Source organism: Elephas maximus, chromosome 6, assembly GCF_024166365.1.
Source record: "Elephas maximus indicus isolate mEleMax1 chromosome 6, mEleMax1 primary haplotype, whole genome shotgun sequence".
NCBI lineage: Eukaryota > Metazoa > Chordata > Mammalia > Proboscidea > Elephantidae > Elephas > Elephas maximus.
In genome coordinates, this window is record NC_064824.1 from 103264754 (window position 1) to 103284030 (window position 19277).

Consider the following 19277-nt stretch of genomic DNA (forward strand, 5'->3'; position numbering starts at 1 on the left):
GGAACAACGCTGTTTCCAACTCTGCTCAAAATCTGATAGGTAAGAGATTTGTTTGCTATACAACATGTACACTGGTCTTGTTTTCCAAGAGGGAGATTAGGTTTCTAGCAGGGCTTTGACCTGTAAATTTTCCCATTCAACCTGTCATTCTGGTTCACCCAAATATTAAAAATTCAGGTATGTTCTGGTTTCACTTCCTTGGCCATGAATGGGACAATCTGGTTTGAACCCCTGGTTTGGAGAAACTGGGTGCCCTTAGTAGTTCACATCAGGCTTCCTAAAGTCAGAAGACCAGTCTAGAGCTCTAGGTATTGAAAAAAAAAGGGGCTAAATCAGGGCTCAGAGGGAGTTTGTGATGGGAAGAGGAACAGCAGTTACTCATTATTTGAGATGAAGAGAAAAAGTCTGGGCAACTATGAAGAAAAAAAAAAAAAAAGTAAAAAGAACAATGGCCATGAAACATGAAAGATGGCAACAGGTAATGTTATTTCATCAGCTCAAAATCTTTGCTCTGTATCATTCCACTCAATATAATATCATTCCATACAATGCTGTTCATATAATATGCAATATTAAATGTTAAAAAAAAAAATACCTATTGCCATAGAGTAGATTCTGATTCATAGAGACCCTATAAGACAGTGTAGAACCACCAAATAGGGTTTCCAAGGAGTGGCTGGTGGATTTCAGCTGGCGACATTTTGGTTACCAGCTGTAGCTCACCATGGCTCTCAACCACTGCACCACCAAACAATAATGCACAGTGTTATTTGTTTGGTCACTCTACTCATTTTGTACTTCTGACAGAAGAACTAGCAGAGTAGTTACCACACAAACTCTGGAGTCACACTGCCTAGGTTTTCTTCTTTTTAAATAGTTTTTATTGTGCTTTAAGTGAGTTTACAAATCAAGTTAGTCTGTCACATATAAGCTTATATACACCTTACTCCATACTCCCACTTACTCTCCCCCTAATGAGTCAGCCTGCTCCCTCCTTCCAGTCTCTCCTTTCATGACTATTTTGCCAGCTTCCAACCCTCTCTACCCTCCCATCCCCCCTCCAGACAGGAGATGCCAACACAGTCTCAAGTGTCCACCTGATACAAGTAGCTCACTCTTCATCAGCATCTCTCTCCAACCCATTGTCCAGTCCCTTCCATGTCTGATGAGTTGTCTTTGGGAATGGTTCCTGTCCTGGGCCAACAGAAGGTTTGGGGACCACGACTGCAGGGATTCTTCTAGTCTCAGTCAGACCATTAAGTATGGTCTTTTTATGAGAATTTGGGGTCTGCATCCCACTGTTCTCCTGCTCTCTCAGGGGTTCTCTGTTGTGTTCCCTGTCAGGGCAGTCATCGGTTGTGGCTGGGCACCATCTAGTTCTTCTGATCTCAGGACGATGTAGTTGCTGGTTCACGTGGCCCTTTCTGTCTCTTGGGCTCATAGTTATCGTGTGACCTTGGTGTTCTTCATTCTCCTTTGCTCCAGGTGGGTTGAGACCAATTGATGCATCTTAGATGGCCGCTTGTTAGCATTTAAGACCCCAGACGCCACACTTCAAAGTGGGATGCAGAATGTTTTCATAATAGAATTATTTTGTCAATTGACTTAGAAGGCCCCTTAAGCCATAGTCCCCAAACCCCCACCGTTGCTCCGCTGACCTTCTAAGCATTCAGTTTACCCCAGGAACTTCTTTGCATTTGGTCCAGTCCAGTTGAGCTGACCTTCCGTGTATTGAATATTGTCCTTCCCTTCACCTAAAGTAGTTCTTATCTACTAACTAATCAGTAAATAACCCTCTTCCACCCTCCCTCCCTCCCCCCCTCGTAACCACAAAAGTATGTGTTCTTCTCAGTTTATACGGTTTCTCAAGATCTTATAATAGTACAATATTTGTCCTTTTCAATCTGACTAATTTCACTCAGCATAATGCCTTCCAGGTTCCTCCATGTTATGAAATGTTTCACAGATTCGTCACTGTTCTTTATCGATGCGTAGTATTCCATTGTGTGAATGTACCATAATTTATTTAACGATTCATCTGTTGATGGACACCTTGGTTGCTTCCAGCTTTTTGCTATTGTAAACAGTGCTACAGTAAACATGGGTGTGCATATATCTGTTTGTGTGAAGGCTCTCGTTTCTCTAGAGTATATTCCGAGGAGTGGGATTTCTGGGTTGTATGGTACTTCTATTTCTAACTTTTTAAGAAAATGCCAGATAGATTTCCAAAGTGGTTGTACCATTTTACATTCCCACCAGCAGTGTATAAGAGTTCCAATCTCTCCGCAGCCTCTCCAACATTTATTCTTTTGGGTTTTTTCGATTAATGCCAGCCTCCTTTTTTTTTTTTTCCTTTGGAGTGAGATGGAATCTCATCGTAGTTTTAATTTGCATTTCTCCAATGGCTAATGATCGAGACCATTTTCTCATGTATCTGTTAGCTGCCTAAATATCTTCTTTAGTGAAGTGTGTGTTCATATTCTTTGCCCACTTTTTGATTGGGTTGTTTGTCTTTTTGTCGTTGAGTTTTAACAGAATCATATAGATTTTAGAGATCAGGTGCTGGTCGGAGATGTCATAGCTGAAAATTTTTTTCCCAATCTGTAGGTGGTCTTTTTACTCTTTTGGTAAAGTTTTTAGATAAGCATAGGTGTTTGATTTTTAGGAGCTCCCAGTTGTCTGCTTTCTCTTCGTCATTTTTAGGAATGTTTTGTATTCTGTTTATGCCTTATATTAGGGCTCCTAACGTTGTCCCTATTTTTTCTTCCATGATCTTTATCGTTTTAGTCTTTATGTTTAGGTCTTTGATCCACTTGGAGTTCGTTTTTGTGCATGGTGTGAGGTATGGGTCCTGTTTCATTTTTTGCAAATGGATATCCAGTTATGCCAGCACCACTTGTTAAAAAGACTATCTTTTCCCCAATTAACTGACACTGGGCCTTTGTCAAATATCAGCTACTCATATGTGGATGGATTTATATCTCGGTTCTCAATTCTGTTCCATTGGTCTATGTGCCTGTTGTCGTACCAGTACCAGGCTGTTTTAATTACTGCGGCTGTATAATATGTTCCAAAATCAGGTAGAGTGAGGCCTCTCACTTTCTTTTCAGAAATGCTTTACTTATCCGAGGCCTCTTTCCCTTCTATATGAAGTTGGTGATTTGTTTCTCCATCACATTAAAAAATGTCATTGGAATTTGGATCGGAAGTGCATTGTATGTATAGGCAGCTTTTGGTGGAATAGACATTTTTACTATGTTAAGTCTTCCTATCCATGAGCAAGGTATGTTTTTCCACTTATGTAGGTCCCTTTTAGTTTCTTGCACTAGTACTTTGTAGTTTTCTTTGTATAGGTTTTCGTAAGATTTATTCCTAAGTATTTTATCTTCTTGGGGGCTACTGTGAATGGTACTGATTTGGTGATTTCCTCTTCGATGTTCTTTTTGTTCATATAGAGGAATCCAAGTGATTTTTGTATGTTTATCTTGTAACCTGAGACTCTGCCAAACTCTTCTATTAGTTTCAGTAGTTTTCTGGAGGATTCCTAAGAGTTTTCTGTGTATAAGATCACCTCATCTGAAAATAGAGATAATTTTACTTCTTCCTTGTCAATCCAGATGCCCTTTATTTCTTTGTCTAGCCTAATTGCTCTAGCTAGGACGTCTAGCACAATGTTGAATGGAAGCGGTGATAAAGCGCATCCTTGTCTGGTTCCCGTTCTCAAGGGAAATGCTTTCAGACTGTCTCCATTTAGAATGATGTTGGCTGTTGGCTTTGTGTAGATGCCCTTTACTATGTTGAGGAATTTTCCTTCCATTACTATTTTGCTGAGAGTTTTTATCATGAATGCATGTTGGACTTTGTCAAATGCTTCTTCTGCATCAGTTGATAAGATCATGTGGTTTTTGTCTTTTGTTTTATTTATATGGTGGATTACATTAATGGTTTTTCTAATATTAAACCAAGATCATGTGGTTTTTGTCTTTTGTTTTATTTATATGGTGGATTACATTAATGGTTTTTCTAATATTAAACCAGCCTTGCATACCTGGTATAAATCCCACTGGGTCATGGTGGATTATTTTTTTTGATATGTTGTTGAATTCTATTGGCTAGAATTTTGTTGAGGATTTTTGCATCTATGTTCATGAGGGATATAGGACTGTAATTTTCTTTTTTTGTGGTGTCTTTACCTGGTTTTGGTATCAGGGATATTGTGGCTTCATAGAATGAGTTAGGTAGTATTCCATCATTTGCTATGCTTTGAAATACCTTTAGTAGTAGTGGTGTTAACGCTTCTCTAAAAGTTTGGTAGAACTCTGCAGTGAAGCTGTCCAGGCCAGGGCTTTTTTTTTGTTGGGAGTTTTTTGATTACCTTTCCAATCTCTTTTTTTGTTATGGGTCTATTTAGTTGTTCTACTTCTGATTGTGTTAGTTTAGGTAGGTAGGTAGTGTTTTTCCAGGAATTCATCCATTTCTTCTAGGTTTGCAAATTTGTTAGAGTACAATTTTTCATAATAATCTGATATGATTCTTTTAATTTTAGTTGGGTCTGTTGTGATATGGCCCATCTCGTTTCTTATTCGGGTTATTTGTTCCCTTTCCTGTATTTCTTTAGTCAGTCTGGCCAATGGTTTATCAATTTTGTTAATTTTTTCAAAAAACCAGCTTTTGGCTTTGTTAATTCTTTCAATTGTTCTTCTGTTCTCTAATTCATTTATTTCAGCTCTAATTTTTATTATTTGTTTTCTTCTGGTGCCTGATGGATTCTTTCGTTGCTCGCTTTCTGTTTATTGAAGTTGTAGGTACAGTGCTCTGATTTTGGCTCTTTCTTCTTTACGTATGTGTGCATTTATCGATATTAATTGACCTCTGAGCACTGCTTTTGCTGTGTCCCAGAGGTTTTCATAGGAAGTGTTTTCATTCTCATTGCATTCTATGAATTTCTTTATTCCCTCCTTAATGTCTTCTATAACCCAGTCTTTTTTGAGCAGGGTAGTGTTCAGTTTCCAAGTATTTGATTTCTTTTCCCTGATTTTTCTGTTATTGATTTCCACTTTTATGGCCTTGTGGTCTGAGAAGATGCTTTGTAATATTTTGGATTCTGCAAAGGTTTGTTTTATGACCTAATATGTGGTCTATTCTAGAGAATGTTCCATGTGTGCTAGGAAAAAAAGTATACTTCGTAGCTGTTGGGTGGAGTGTTCTGTATAAGTCTATGAGGTCAAGTTGGCTGATTGTAACAATTAGGTCTTCCGTGTCTCTATTGAGCTTCTTACTGGAAGTCCTGTCCTTCCCTGAAAGTGGTGTGTTGAAGTCTCCTACTATAATTGTGTAGGTGTCTATCTCACTTTTCAGTTCTGTAAAGTTTGTTTTATGTATCTTGCAGCCCTGTCATTGGGTGCATAAATATTTAATATGGTTATATCTTCCTGGTCAATTGTCCCTTTAATCATTATGTAGTGTCCTTCTTTATCCTTTGTGGTGGATTTAACTTTAAAGTCTATTTTGTCAGAAATTAATATTGCTACTCCTGCTCTTTTTTTGCTTGTTGTTTGCTTGATATATTTTTTTCCATCCTTTGAGTTTTAGTTTGTTTGTGTCTCTAAGTCTAAGGTGTGTCTCTTATAGGCAGCGTATAGACGGATCGTGTTTCTTCATCCAGTCTGAGACTCTCTGTCTCTTTATTGGTGCATTTAGTCCATTTACATTCAGCGTAATTATAGATAAGTTTGTGTTTAGTGCTGTCATTTTGATGCCTTTTTGTGTGTGTTGTTGACAATTTCATTTTTCCACTTACTTTTTTGTGCTGAGATGGTTTTTCTTTGTAAATTGTGTGTTCCTCATTTTCATAGTAGTTGAATTTATGTTTGCTGAGTCGTTGTGTTTTTCTTGATTTTTATTTTGAGTTATGGAATTGTTAGACCTCTTTGTGGTTACCTTAATATTTACCCCTCTCTTTCTAAGTAAAAACCTAACTTGTATTGTCCTATATTGCCTTGTTTTCCTCTCCATATGGCAGTCTATGCCTCCTGTATTTAGTCCCTCTTTTTGATTATTGCGATCTTTTACATATTGACTTCAGTGGTTCCCTGTTTTGAGCACTTTTTTCTTTTTAAAATTAATCTTAATTTGTTTTTGTGATTTCCCTATTTGAGTTGATATCAGGATATTCTGTTCTGTGACCTTGTGTTGTGCTGGTATCAGATATTATTGATTTTCTGACCAATTTCCTTTAGTATTTGTTGTAGCTTTGGTTTGGTTTTTGCAAATTCTCTAAGTTTGTGTTTATCTGTAAATATTTTAATTTCACCTTCATATTTGAGAGAGAGTTTTGCTGAATATATGATCCTTGGCTGGCAGTTTTTTTCCTTCAGTGCTCTATATATGTCATCCCATTGCCTTCTTGACTGCATGGTTTCTGCTGAGTAGTCTGAACTTATTCTTATTGATTCTCCATTGTAGGAGACCTTTCTTTTATCCCTGGCTGCTTTTAAAACTTTTTCTTTATCTTTGGTTTTGGCAAGTTTGATGATAATATTTCTTGGTGATTTCCTTTTTGGATCAATGTTATATTGGGTTCGATAAGCATCTTGGATAGATATCCTTTCGTCTTTCGTGATGTCAGGGAATTTTTCTGCCAAAAGATCTTCAACTATTCTATCTGTATTTTCTGTTATCCCTCCCTATTCTGGAACTCCAATCACATGCAAGTTGTTCTTCTTGATACAGTCTCACATGATTCTTACCGTTTCTTCATTTTTTAAAATTCTTTTATCTGATTTTTCTTCAACTATATTGGTGTCAATTGCCTTACCATCCACCTCCCCCACTCTGCATTCCAGTTGCTCGATTCTGCTCCTCTGACTTCCTATTGACTTAATTCTGTAATTTTACTGTCAATCTTTTGGATTTCTGAATGCTGTCTCTCTATGGATTCTTGCAGCTTATTAATTTCTCCACTATGTTCTTGAATAATCTTTTTGATTTCTTCAACTGCTTTATCAGTGTGTTCCTTGGCTTTTTCTGTAGATTACCTTATTTCATTTCTGAGGTCATCCCTGATGTCTTGAAGCATTCTGTAAATTAGTTTTTTATATTCTGCATCTGGCAATTCCAGGATTGTATCTTCATTTGGGAAAGGTTTTGATTCTTTAATTTGGGGAGTTGTAGAAGCAATCATGGTCTGCTTCCTTATGTGGTTTGATATCACCTGCTGTCTCCAAGCCATGTATAAGATATTGTAATGATTTATTTTATATTTGCTCACTGAGTCTTATCTTGTTTTGTTTTCTTTCAATATACATAGATGGGCTACTAGATTGCGCTGTCTCGATTGTTGTAGCCCTTGAATCACTTATGTCCTATTACCAGCTGGTTTGGGTTTTACCAGATATATAAGCCTAAGAGTCCATTCACTATTCTCGAGTAGAATCTGATTTTGGGTCGCCAAGTATGTGGTGCAGACTGTCACCTGTCCACCTAGAGGAGTAGTAGTGATAGTTGTGTACACCAGATTCTAGTAGCAGCAGGGGGTCACTCTCCAGGGGGCGCAGGATGCTGACAGGCTTCCCGCAAATGCCAGTGAGGTAGGTGTGTCTCTATTCCTAAAGCACTTTGGTGGGTGGGCTCTGCAGCTGTACCTTAGGCACCCAATGCATGTACCTTTATAGATTGGTAGGTGTCACCATCCTCAGACCCCTAAGGCAGGAGGCTAGGTGGTCTGGGGGGAGCTTCAGCCCTCAGTTCCCTGTTGTGGGTCAGTGAGGGCTCTGTTTAATACGCAGAGATATCAGACCTGGGAAACTTGTCTTTCCAGTAATCCGCTAAAACAATTACAGTCAGATCCCTATCAGAAATGCCTTTGCATTATAACAGCCACCTTGTTCTCTGTGGGGATGAAAGCCCAAGACCGTGGATCCCATATTCTTGGCTGGAGCTGGTTCTGTATTTTTAGTCCAATTTTGGGAAGTCAGGGAAGGATTTTTGGTCCCTGGGTTTTTTGTAGCTGCTTCTCTCAGGCCAGGAGAATGGGTTAGGAAAAGACCAAAAAAAAAACAAAAAAAAACACCCCAGAGCACTTCACTCTCTGGCTCAGGAAATTCCAATGTTAATGAAGCCACCTGGGAAGGGGAGGGGAGGGATCAGATAGATAAGAGAGAGTAGCACCTCAGAATATAAACAAAGTTACTTATCTTGCTTGGTGATGACTGTTTTATCTGAGATTCCCGAGGGGTGTGTAGCCTGTGTGCATTGGCTGGGTCCAGATTGCCCCCGAGGGTCAGGCCCGTGTCCTGTGCTTGTGCTGTCTCAGAAGCCGTGGTCAGTTCCTCTGCTCCCAGTTCAAAGCCCAGCACCAAGGTTCCCCAGTCGGAATGCCACACTCTAGGCTCCAAAACCAGTTGCTGCCTTCCGGTGACTTCTCCTGTCAGCCGTGTCGCTGCACTGCCTGTGTGCACTGGCTGGGCTTCCCCCGAGGTCACTTCTGGGGGCTAGGGCTGCATCCCATGTTCATGCTGTCTCAGGATGCCATGCTTAGCTACCCTGTGCGCAGCCCAAAGCCGGCGCCAAGGTTTTCTGACTGGGACGCTGGCTCCAGGCTCCGAAAATAGTCGTTACTTCCCCGTGGTTGCTCGTTCTTAGTCTCTGTCACTCAGGTCAACTCTTCAGACCTGTGTTTGACGGTCAGGGTTTGTAGATTGTCATATCAATTCACTTGTTTTTCTAAGTCTTTGTTGCAAGTGGGATCCGAGGTAGCTTCTACCTAGTCAGCCATCTTGGCCCCGCCTCCACTGCCTAGGTTTTAATGTAGTTTTTAAAAATGTAATCTTGAGCAAGTTACTTAAGTTCTCTTGACTTCAGTTTCCTTGTCTCTAAAAGGAGTGAAACAAAAGAATCTCTCTTATAAGGTTATTGTGAAGGAAAATAAGATATAGATATGTAATACATATATGTATATATATACAAAAAATATACACATATGTGTAATATATCATATATCATATATCTACTATATATGTTGTTGATCTTGTATGCAGTTGAGTCAATTCTGACACACGATGATCTTATATGACAGTATAATTGCCCTAAATGGTTTCCTAGGCTGTATTTTTACTGTAGCAGATCTCCATGGAGAAAGTGATAGGTTCAAACCACCAGTCTTTCTGTTAGCAGCCAAGCACTTAACTATTGTGCCAACAGGACTTCTTACATTAAAAGACAGGAAAGAGAACCCAAAACACTCTACAAGAAAACTACTGGAACTAATAGAAAGATTCAGCAGAGTAGCATGATACAAGGTAAACATACAAAAATGAGTTGGATTTCTATGCATCAATAGAGAAAACTCTGAAAAGGAAATTAGGAAAGCAATACTATCTGTAATAGCCCCCTCCAAAAAGTAAAATACTTAGGATTAAATTTAACCAGGGACGTAAAACATCTATACAAAGAAAACTACAAAACTCTGCTTCAAGAAACCAAAAAAAGATCTACATAAAAGGAAAAACATACCATGCTCATGGATAGGTAGACTCAATATTGTGAAAATGTCAATTCTAGCAACTAATCTACAAATAAAAAAAAAAAAACACAATCTCAATCCAAATACCAATAGCATTCTTTAAAGAGACGGAAAAACTAATCATTAACTTTATATGGAAAGGAAAGAGATCCTGGATAAGTAAAGCATTGCTGAAGAAGAACAAAGTAGGAGGTCTCATGTTACCTGACCTCAGAACCTACTATACAACTATGGTAGTCAAAACAACCTGGTACTGGTACAACAACAGACACATTGACCAATGGATCAGAACTGAGAACCCAGTGTAAATCCATCCACCTATGGTCACTTGAATTGACTTGATGGCACTGGATTACTGGGTTATGGTCACTTGATCTTTGACAAAGACCCAAAGTTCATTAAATAGGGAAAAGACAGTCTTTAAAAAATGGTGCTGGCAAAACTGGATGTCCATCTATTAAAAAAAAAGAAAAAGGACCCATACCTTACACCATACACAAAAAACTAATTCAAAATGGATCAAAAATATAGAACCAAAAGGTTTAAAGATCATAGAAGAAAAAATAGGATCAATGCTAGGGGCCCTAATGTGTGGCATAAATAGGATACAAACCATAACTAACAACACACAAACACCAGAACATAAGCTAGATAAATGGGATCTTCTAAAAATGAAACACTTATGCTCATCAAAAGACTTCATCTTCACTGAAAGAGTAAAAAGAGAACCTACAGACTGGGGAAAAAAATTTGGATATGACATATCTGATAAAGGTCTAATCTCTAAAATCTATAGGAAAATCCAACACCTCTACAACAAAAAGACAAATAATCCATCTAAAAAATGGGCAAAGGGTATGAACTGATACTTTACCAAAGAAGACATTCAGGCAGCTAACAGACACTTGACAAAATGCTCGTGATTACTAGTCATTAGAGAAATGCAAATTAAAACTACAGTGAGATACCATGTCACCCTGATATTACTGCCACGAAGCAAAAAAACAGAAAATAACAAATATTGAAGAGGTTGCAGGGAGAGTGGAGCTCTTATGCACTGCTGGTGGGAATGTAAAATGGTACAGCCATTTTGGAAAATAATATGGCCCTTCCTTAAAAAGCTAGAAATAGAAATACCATACAATCCAGCAATCCTACTCCTAGGAATACATCCTAGAGAAATAAGAGCCATCACATGAATAGATTTATGAATACCCATGTTCGTTGCAGCATTATTCACAATAGCAAAAAGGAACAACCTAAGTGCTCATCAAGAGATGAATGGATAAACAAACTATTGTACATACACACAGTGGAGTACTAGACAACAATAAAGAGCAATGATGAATCTGCAAAAGATTTCACAACATGGATGAAATCTAGAGGGCATTATGCTGAGTGAAGTAAATCAATCACAAAAGGACATATACTGTATGAGACCACTATTATAAAAATTCATGAAAGAGTTTACACACAGAAAAAAACAATCTTTGATGGTTATGAGGTATGGGAGGGGTGGACAGTGGGGAGGGAAAAACACTAACTAGATAATAGGTAAGTGGTAACTTTGGTAAAGGGTAAGACAGTACACAATACTGGGGAAGTCAGCACAACTTGACCAAGACAAAGTCATAGAAGCTTCATAGACACATCCAAACTTGCTAAGGGACAGACTTACTGGGCTGAGGGCTGGGGGCCACGGTCTTGGTGGATATCCAGCTTAATTGGCATAAAACAGTTTATAAAGGAAATGTTCTACATTCTACTTTGGTAAGTAGCATCTGGGGTCTTAAAAGCTTGTAAGCACCCATCTAAGATACGTCCCTGGTCCCACCCCATCTGGAGCAAGGGAGAATGAAGAAAACCAAAGACAGGGGGAAAGATTAGTCCAAAGGACTAATGGAACACAACTACCACAGCCTCTGCCACACGGAGTCCAGAACAACTAGATGGTGCCCAACTACCACCACTGACTACTCTGACAGGATCACAATAGAGGGTCCTGGACAAAGCTGGAGAAAAATGTAGAACAAAATTCAAACTCTCACACACACAAAAAAGATAACACTTACTGGGTTGACAGAGACTGGAGAAACCCCAAGAATATGGCCCCAGATACCTTTTTAACTCAGTACTGAAGTAGCTCCTGACGTTTACCCTTCAGCCTATGATTAGACAGTCCTATAAAACACGTAGTTCAATCATGTATACGAGAGTAAATGGGCATACCAGCCCAGGGGCAAGGATGAGAAGGCAGGAGGGGACAGGAAATCTGGGGAACCCAAGGTTGAGAAAGGGAGAGTGTTGACGTGTTGCAGGGTTGACAGCCAATGTCACAAAACAATATATGTATTCATCGTTTAATGAGACACTAATTTGCTCTGTGAACTTTCACCTAAATCACAATTAAAAAGAAAAATGAGAAAAAAAAAGACAGGAAAGAAAGAAAAAAGGTCAAAATGGATGTCAGAAGAGACTCTGAAACTTGCTCTTGAATGCAGAGTAAAGCAAATGGAAGAAATGATGAAGTAAAAGAGCTGAACAGAAGATTTCAAAGGGTGGTGGGAGAAGACAAAGTATTGTAGTGAAAACTGCAAAGACTTGGAGTTAGAAAACCAAAAGGGGAGAATATGCTAGGCATTTCTCAAGCTGAAAGAACTAAAGAAAAAATTCAAGCCTTGAGTTGCAATGTTGAAGAATTTTATGGGGAAATACTGAATGACACAGAAGCATCAAAGGAAGATGGAAGGAATACACAGGGTCATTGTACCAAAAAGAATTGGTCGACATTCAGGTATTTCAGGAGGTAGCATAAGATCAAGAACCAATGCTACTGAAGGAAAAAATCCAAGCTCCACTGAAGACCTCGGCAAAAAACAAGGCTTCAGGAATTGATAGAATACCAATTGCGATGTTTTCATAAATGGATGCAGTGCTGGATGGAGGTGCTCACTCCTCTATGTCAAGAAATTTGGAAGACAGCTACCTGGCCAATCGACTGGAGGAGATCCATATTTGTTCCCATTCTAAAGAAATGTGGTCCAATTAAAAAAATGCAGAAATTATTGAACAATATCATTAATATCACACACAAGTCGAATTTTGCTGAAGATAACTCAAAAGTGGTTGCAGCAGTACATTGACAGGTAACTGCCAGAAATTCAAGTCAGACTCAGAAGAAGATGTGGAATGAGGGATATCGTTGTTGATGTCAGATGAATTTTGGCTGAAAGCAGAGAAAACTAGGAAGATATTCTTCTGCGTTTTACTGGCTATGCAAAGGCATTTGACTGTGTGGATCATAACAAATTATTGATCACATTTTGAAGAATGAGAATTTCAGAACACTTAATTTTGTTCATGAGGAACCTGTACATAGACCAAGAGGCAATCATTCAACCAGAACAATGGGACACTGTGGTTTAAAGTCAGGAATGGTGTGCCTCATGGTTGTATCTTTTTATCATACTTATTCAGTCTGTACACTGAGCAAATAATTCAAGAAAATGTAGTATATAAATAAGAACAGTGTCAGGATTGGAGGAAGACTCATTTACAACCCATGATATGCAGATGACAAAACCTTGCTTGCTGAAAGTGAAGAGGACTTGAAGCATTTACTGATGAAGATCAAAGACCACAGCCTTCAGTGTGGAATATGCTTCGACATAAAGAAAACAAAAATCCTCACAACTGGACCATTAAGCAACATCACGATAAATGGAGAAAGATTGAAGTAATCAAGAATTTTATTTTACTTGGATCCACAATCAAAGCTCATGGAAGCAGCAGTCAAGAAATCAAACAACGCATTGCATTGGCAAATCTGCTGCAAGATACCTTTTTAAAGTGTTAAATGGCCAAGATGTCACTTTATGGACAAAGGTGTGCCTGACCCAAGCCATGATGTTTTCAATATGCATGTGAGAGCTGGACAATGAATAAGAAAGACCTAAGAATAATTGATGCCTTTGAATTATGGTTTTAGGGAATACTGAATACTGAATATGCCAAGGTCAGCCAGAAGAGGGAACAAATCTGCCTTGGAAGAAGTACAGCCAGAATGCTCCTTAGAAGCAAGGATGGCGAGACTTTACGTCACATATTTTGAACATGTTATCAGGAAGGACCAGTCCCTGGAGAAGAACATCATGCTTGGTAAAGTAGACTCAGCTAAAAAAAGGAAGGCGCTCAATGAGATAGACTGACACAGTGGTAGTGTTTCCTTCTGTTGTATGTAAGGTCGCTATGAGTTGGAACATACTTGATGGCACCTAAGAGCTATACATACATACATATATATATATATACAGTGCCTTGAACATCTATAAATAAATAATGCAATGCTATTTTGTAGAATTATCAAATTCGCTATTGCTTTGTAGGTTTTATGTGACTTCTTACTTTGTAGGCCTTGTCTCCCCAACTATTTGTTAGCCCCTTGGGTACTGGGAAGTGTTTTACTGGGTTAGTGCTGCCACAAGTGGGTGGACTTAAAGAACAAAAATTTATTTTGGAGGCTAAAAGTCAAAATCAGGGTTTAGACTATGTAGATTCTTCCCTTGTTGGTAGCCCTGGGCATTCTTTGGTTTCTTGGCATTCCTTGGCTTGTAGGTGATCCTTACACAGATCTCGCTTCCTCTCATGTGTGTGTCTCTTTGTCTGTTCTGGTCTTTTTATAACTTAGAAATGATTAGGTTTAGGGTCCACCCTACTTGATCTCATTAATATAAAAAAAGAAAAGTCCTATTTACAAACAGGATCAAATCCACAGGTACAAGGACCAGGAATTCAACACATATACTGGGGAGGGAGGACCACAATTCAATCCATAACAAGAAATATCTTACATTTTGCGGTGGATATGTGTTTTTTGCTGTCCCATCTGTTGGGGATGTGTTCCTCCCCTGTTCTCTGCTCATATGATTTGGTGGCAGGTGAACCAGGTCTGGTCAATTACTGTTGCATTCGTCTCCCAACAGGGAGGATATATGATCTGAACATAGGCATGCAAGTCCTCCCCAGAAAAAGACCTTCTTGAGAGCTGAGATGGCTGTCTTTAAGGCAGTGTAAACCTGGAGCCTAGGAAAGGCCATCTTTGTCCATTTGAGGACAGCCTGCTTGAGAATGGAGACAGCACTGAGGAGCATAGAGTAGTGGCCTCTGATGACATCGTTTGAGTTCCTGAATTCAACTCCGCTTCAACTGAGTACTCTTTGCATTTTCTGATTTTCTGAGGAAATAGATTCCATCTTTGGTTTAAATCACCTTGTATTAGATTTGTAACCAAAATATACTGCCTAATATACATTTTCTTCAAACCAACTTGGTCCGTATGACCCCCTGTGATGTCATTGACCTTTTATAAGGACTACACAGATAAGAAAGAGACCTGCTGGAGCAGTGGTTAAGCACTTGGCTGCCAACAAAAAGGTCAGTGGTTTGCTCTGCAGGAGAGAGGCGGAAGTCTGATTCCATAAAGATTATAGCCTTGGAAACCCTATGGGGCAGTTCTACCTTATTCTGTAGGGTCATTGAGTTGGATCAATTCAAAGGCAATGGGTACATATACAAGGCCACCAACGTATATTTATTGAATGCATGAATGAATAAAGGTTTTTTAATGAAACCTCTCAAAACCCATTAATTTAATCTCTTGTGGATTTATCCCACCATCCTAGGAAATTCAAGTTTAACTTAAGTGTCTCTTGACATAGGAACAAATCTTTTTGTAAAGAAACACTTGATGAATCTGGAGGATCTCCTTGGATGAAGCTAAGAAAATCGCTTGTAAAGGTTGGCCAGGGATTTAGAGTCTGAAGACCTGAGTTCTTTTTGATATAACTAACTCCACGATCTGTTCTCCCCTTGACCTCCCTGAGCACCGCTCTTCACAGTAAAAGATGGGAAAAATAATACCTACTTTATAGGGTTGTTTTTAGGCTCAAAGGAGCTCATTTATGTTAGAGCTAAGAATGATATAAACACTACTTGTTGATTTATTCCAGAAATCCCATTTCAATTGATGATGGATATACACCTGAACCAAAAGGTGTTTAAAATTGTTTTTCTAGGCAAATACAAGAATAGACACCTATGGGTTGTAGTGCTGGGGAAGAATACTGAATATACTACCATGGACAACCAAAAGAACGAATAAATCCGTCTTGGGATAAGAAGTCAGAATGCTCCTTAGAAGCGAGGATGGCGAGACTTCCTCTTCCTCATATTTTGGACATGTATTTTTTTTATCATGAGGGACCAGTCCTTGGAGAAGGACATCATGCTTGGTAAAATGGAGGGTCAGAGAAAAAGAGGAAGACCCTCAACGAGATGGATTGACACAGGGGCTGCAATAATGGGTTCAAGCATAACAATGATTATGAGGATGGTGCAGGACCTGGCAGTGTTTCCTTCCGTTGTATTTAGGGTGGCTGTAAGTCTGAACGACTTGATGGCACCTAACAACAACAACAGCAAAAAACAGTGCAAAATACGAGGGATACGGTACAAGTCGACATACACGATCGTATCTGGGTTTGGGTGTGACCATTGGCGGACAACTAGTGTCTTCTGTAAAAGGAATGGTCCCCCTGCCATGTTATGCCTAAGGTTTCCTCCAGCTCTGCTACCTCAGGGCTCCAGAGGGCAGGTGCGATGCTGTACATCGGACAAGTTCCTAACAGGCTCTTTGGCCATCCCTGCATCTCAGTACCTGTGAGCTGCTGCTCCTTGGGGTACTTTTGGCGGGGTGGCGAGAAGCACCTGCTCCAGGGCTCTCCTTGAATCTTGCTCCAATCCCCTCATTGGAAAAGCGTAGGTAGGAGTCGTTCAGCAGTCTCCTCGCTATTCCCTCGAGTGTGCTTTATGAGATCTTGTTTCAGTCCCCGAGGGGTAGCTCTCAGGTCCCGTTACAATTCCCCAGAGCTCCATGTGTGCGGAGGGAGAGAGCCCGAGTGAGGGGCCGAGGCTCCAGTTACGCTCCGCACGGCCCCCGCCGGCGCCGCGGAGAGCGCAGCAGGCCGGGCAGCGTCGCGGCCCCTTTAAGAGCCGGGCCCAGGCCGGCCGGGGCCGGGGACCCGAGAGCGCGGCGCGACGCGGAGGAGTTGGGAGACGGCGCAAAAGTTTCCTCCCAACTCCGGCCCCGCGCGCCGCCGCCGCCGCCCACTGCAGCTTGGGGCCTGAGGCCGGCCCCGCCGCCTCCAGCAGGGCCAGGGCCAGGGCCAGGGCCAGGCCGTCAGTTTCGCTTTGGCGGGCGCGGAGCAGCAGCTGCGGCAGGGCCGGAGCAGGAGCAGGAGGAGCCGGGCCGAGGAGCCGCCTCGTCCAGAGCTGCCCGCCACCTGGGAAGTAGCCCTTCCCGCTGCCTCCCGCTCCCCTATTCCCGCCCCCCTGCTGGCGGCCGCCTGCCCGGAGGAGAAGGGCGCTGTCGCAAGCCCCCGGTCTGGAGGGGTCGCCGGGGGGAGGTGCCCTGGGCCTCCGGGTCCGCCCGTGCCGGGCTTCCCTCGAGAGTGGGGGCTACACCCGCGGGGCCAGACACCTGTTCGGCCAGGCCCGGCGTGGTCGCCGGGGGCCAGGATGAAAGTGACCGTGTGCTTTGGCAGGACCGGCATCGTGGTGCCCTGCAAGGAGGGCCAGCTACGCGTCCGAGAGCTCACGCAGCAGGCGCTGCAGCGGTACCTGAAGACCCGGGAGAAGGTGAGCGCAGCGCCGTGGGGCACGCGGGCACGCGGGTGCGGCGGGCTCGGCGGGAGCTGGGGGCGCGGCTGCGGGCTACCTGCGAGCGCCCAGAGGCCAAGGCACCTGCCAGGTACCCAGAGCACCGGATGGCGACGCCCAGGAGACACAAAACGCCCAGGTGGCTTTATGGTCCCTACCTGTGGCCACAGTTTTGTGTGTTTATAGGTGACCCGGGTGCCTTTGGGCATTTGTGGCTCAGGGCCCAGCTATGCAAAGGGTGTTAGAAGCTGCAGCATTGGAATCACCTGGGAAGCTCATTAGACATGCACAATCTGGGGCCCAAATCCAGGCTTATTCCCTCAAAGCCTGCTTTTTAACAAGATCCCCAGGTGAATGGAATGCCCGTTGAAGTTTCAGATGCACTTGGCTAGAAGTTGTTGGAGGGGACATCTTAGTGCCGCTCACCTCAACTATGACTTTTGAGCCGTCAAAGCCCGCCCCACTTTGGTTCCTTGGAGTTAGGAAGTTGATTGGTGCAAATAACATACTCGGAAGTTGTAACTGGTGGGACCTTTGGAGTTTCAACCTCATAAACAGTCTTCTCTCAGTCACTTGGACAGGAACTCAGGTGCGAGGATGTTGTTTGCTTACACTAGTCTACATTTTGAGTGTTTTCAACTCAACACCACCCATCCTATGACCACTTGCTGTGTGTGTGGGTTGCGTCAGGTCCTGGGTGACCATTGGAATGAGAAAGACTGTCCCCAGCCTTGTCGCTGAAGTTAAGAATAAGTAAAACTAAGGTGACTTTTTTTTTTTGAAGTGTGCAGTGAATGTTCAGAAGATCTAGCTGGACACTAAACTCACATCACGTGTTTGGGTAACATATCGTGCCTCTGTGTCTCCCTCGATGGGACCTTTAAATCAAGGCATGGAGGAGCATCTTTTTATTTTATGAATCCTCAGATGGAACATCTTGCAAGCTCTAAATCCTTTACAAACAGGACAAATGATTCTCTTAATGTTTGTTCTCATGCAGTGGTAAATATAGACATTGTGGGTTGGCCAGTCTAGTGATGGAAAGATGTAATTTTAATTTCTTTTTACATCTTAGGTTATCCAAGGTAAAAGCAACAAACTGTTTCTCCCAAGTATATGGGTCCACCATTTAAGAAAGTACTTGCACCTTCTGCGCCTGCACTAATATTATACAGAAAAATTTTACTGTAGATACATGTTGCATTGAACAGTCAAGAGCTTGGAGTACAATGAAAGGTCCGTTTATATATTAAACGTAATCCAGAAAACTGAACTTTTTACTGATGGAATTGAGTTAAAGAAAGGAAAAAAATCAAAGGGGAGTATAAAGCTAGATGAGAATCTTCCCCAACATGTTGTGCCATTGTTACAATAATATGTGGTGATTATATTTTGTATATCTCAGTTAAAAACTGAGAGTGACACCAGTAACCCATTGTCTTTGGAAACATTTCATTAACTTCTGAAGGTGTGCTAAAGTTAATAGTAAGAACACTACTTCTGACAAATTATTAAAATTATTCAACAAAATCTACCTTACTGAGATAAAAATAAAAAAAATAAATTTAAAAAGATCCTCTAATCTTGTATATTTACAAGTTTAGGAAATGGAGTTGTTTAAGAAATAAGAGTAAGCTACAAGCTTGTAAATCAGATACAGGGAATTAACTAGATGGTATTTAATGCATTGTAATTTGATTTTAAAAGGTGTTAAAAGCTGTTGATATTCTGGACTGGAAGCATAATTTATAATATCATAGAACCTATAACATAATTGCATTGATCAGTTTACTGTTATTACCAGACATTACATTTTTCAGTGTTTACATTTATATATTAGTTGAACATGACATTTAAAGGTCACCTGCAGCTTATAAATCCTCCCTCCCTCTTTTGGCTTTTAAAATCTCAATTTAATAAGTGGCAAGTGATATTTTTTCCCTCCTAAAATATTCCTCTCCCATAGTTTCATTTTAGATAATATTGTAATCACAACAAGGCTTAACTAAATATTAAATGGTATTCCTAATGGAACAGA

At 40.9% G+C, this 19277-nt stretch overlaps 1 protein-coding gene across 8 annotated transcripts in view; it reads left to right on the forward strand.

Moving 5' to 3' along the window:
* Positions 1-16998: 16998 nt before the first annotated feature.
* Positions 16999-19277, forward strand: part of PARD3B (par-3 family cell polarity regulator beta) — a 1165226-nt gene continuing 1162947 nt past the window's right edge. For all 8 annotated transcript variants that reach the window (XM_049888916.1, XM_049888918.1, XM_049888913.1 and 5 more), the window contains exon 1: positions 16999-17218. In XM_049888916.1, the coding sequence (XP_049744873.1) occupies positions 17099-17218 (120 nt within the window). In that variant the 5' untranslated portion in view covers positions 16999-17098. The remainder of the gene's footprint in view (positions 17219-19277) is intronic.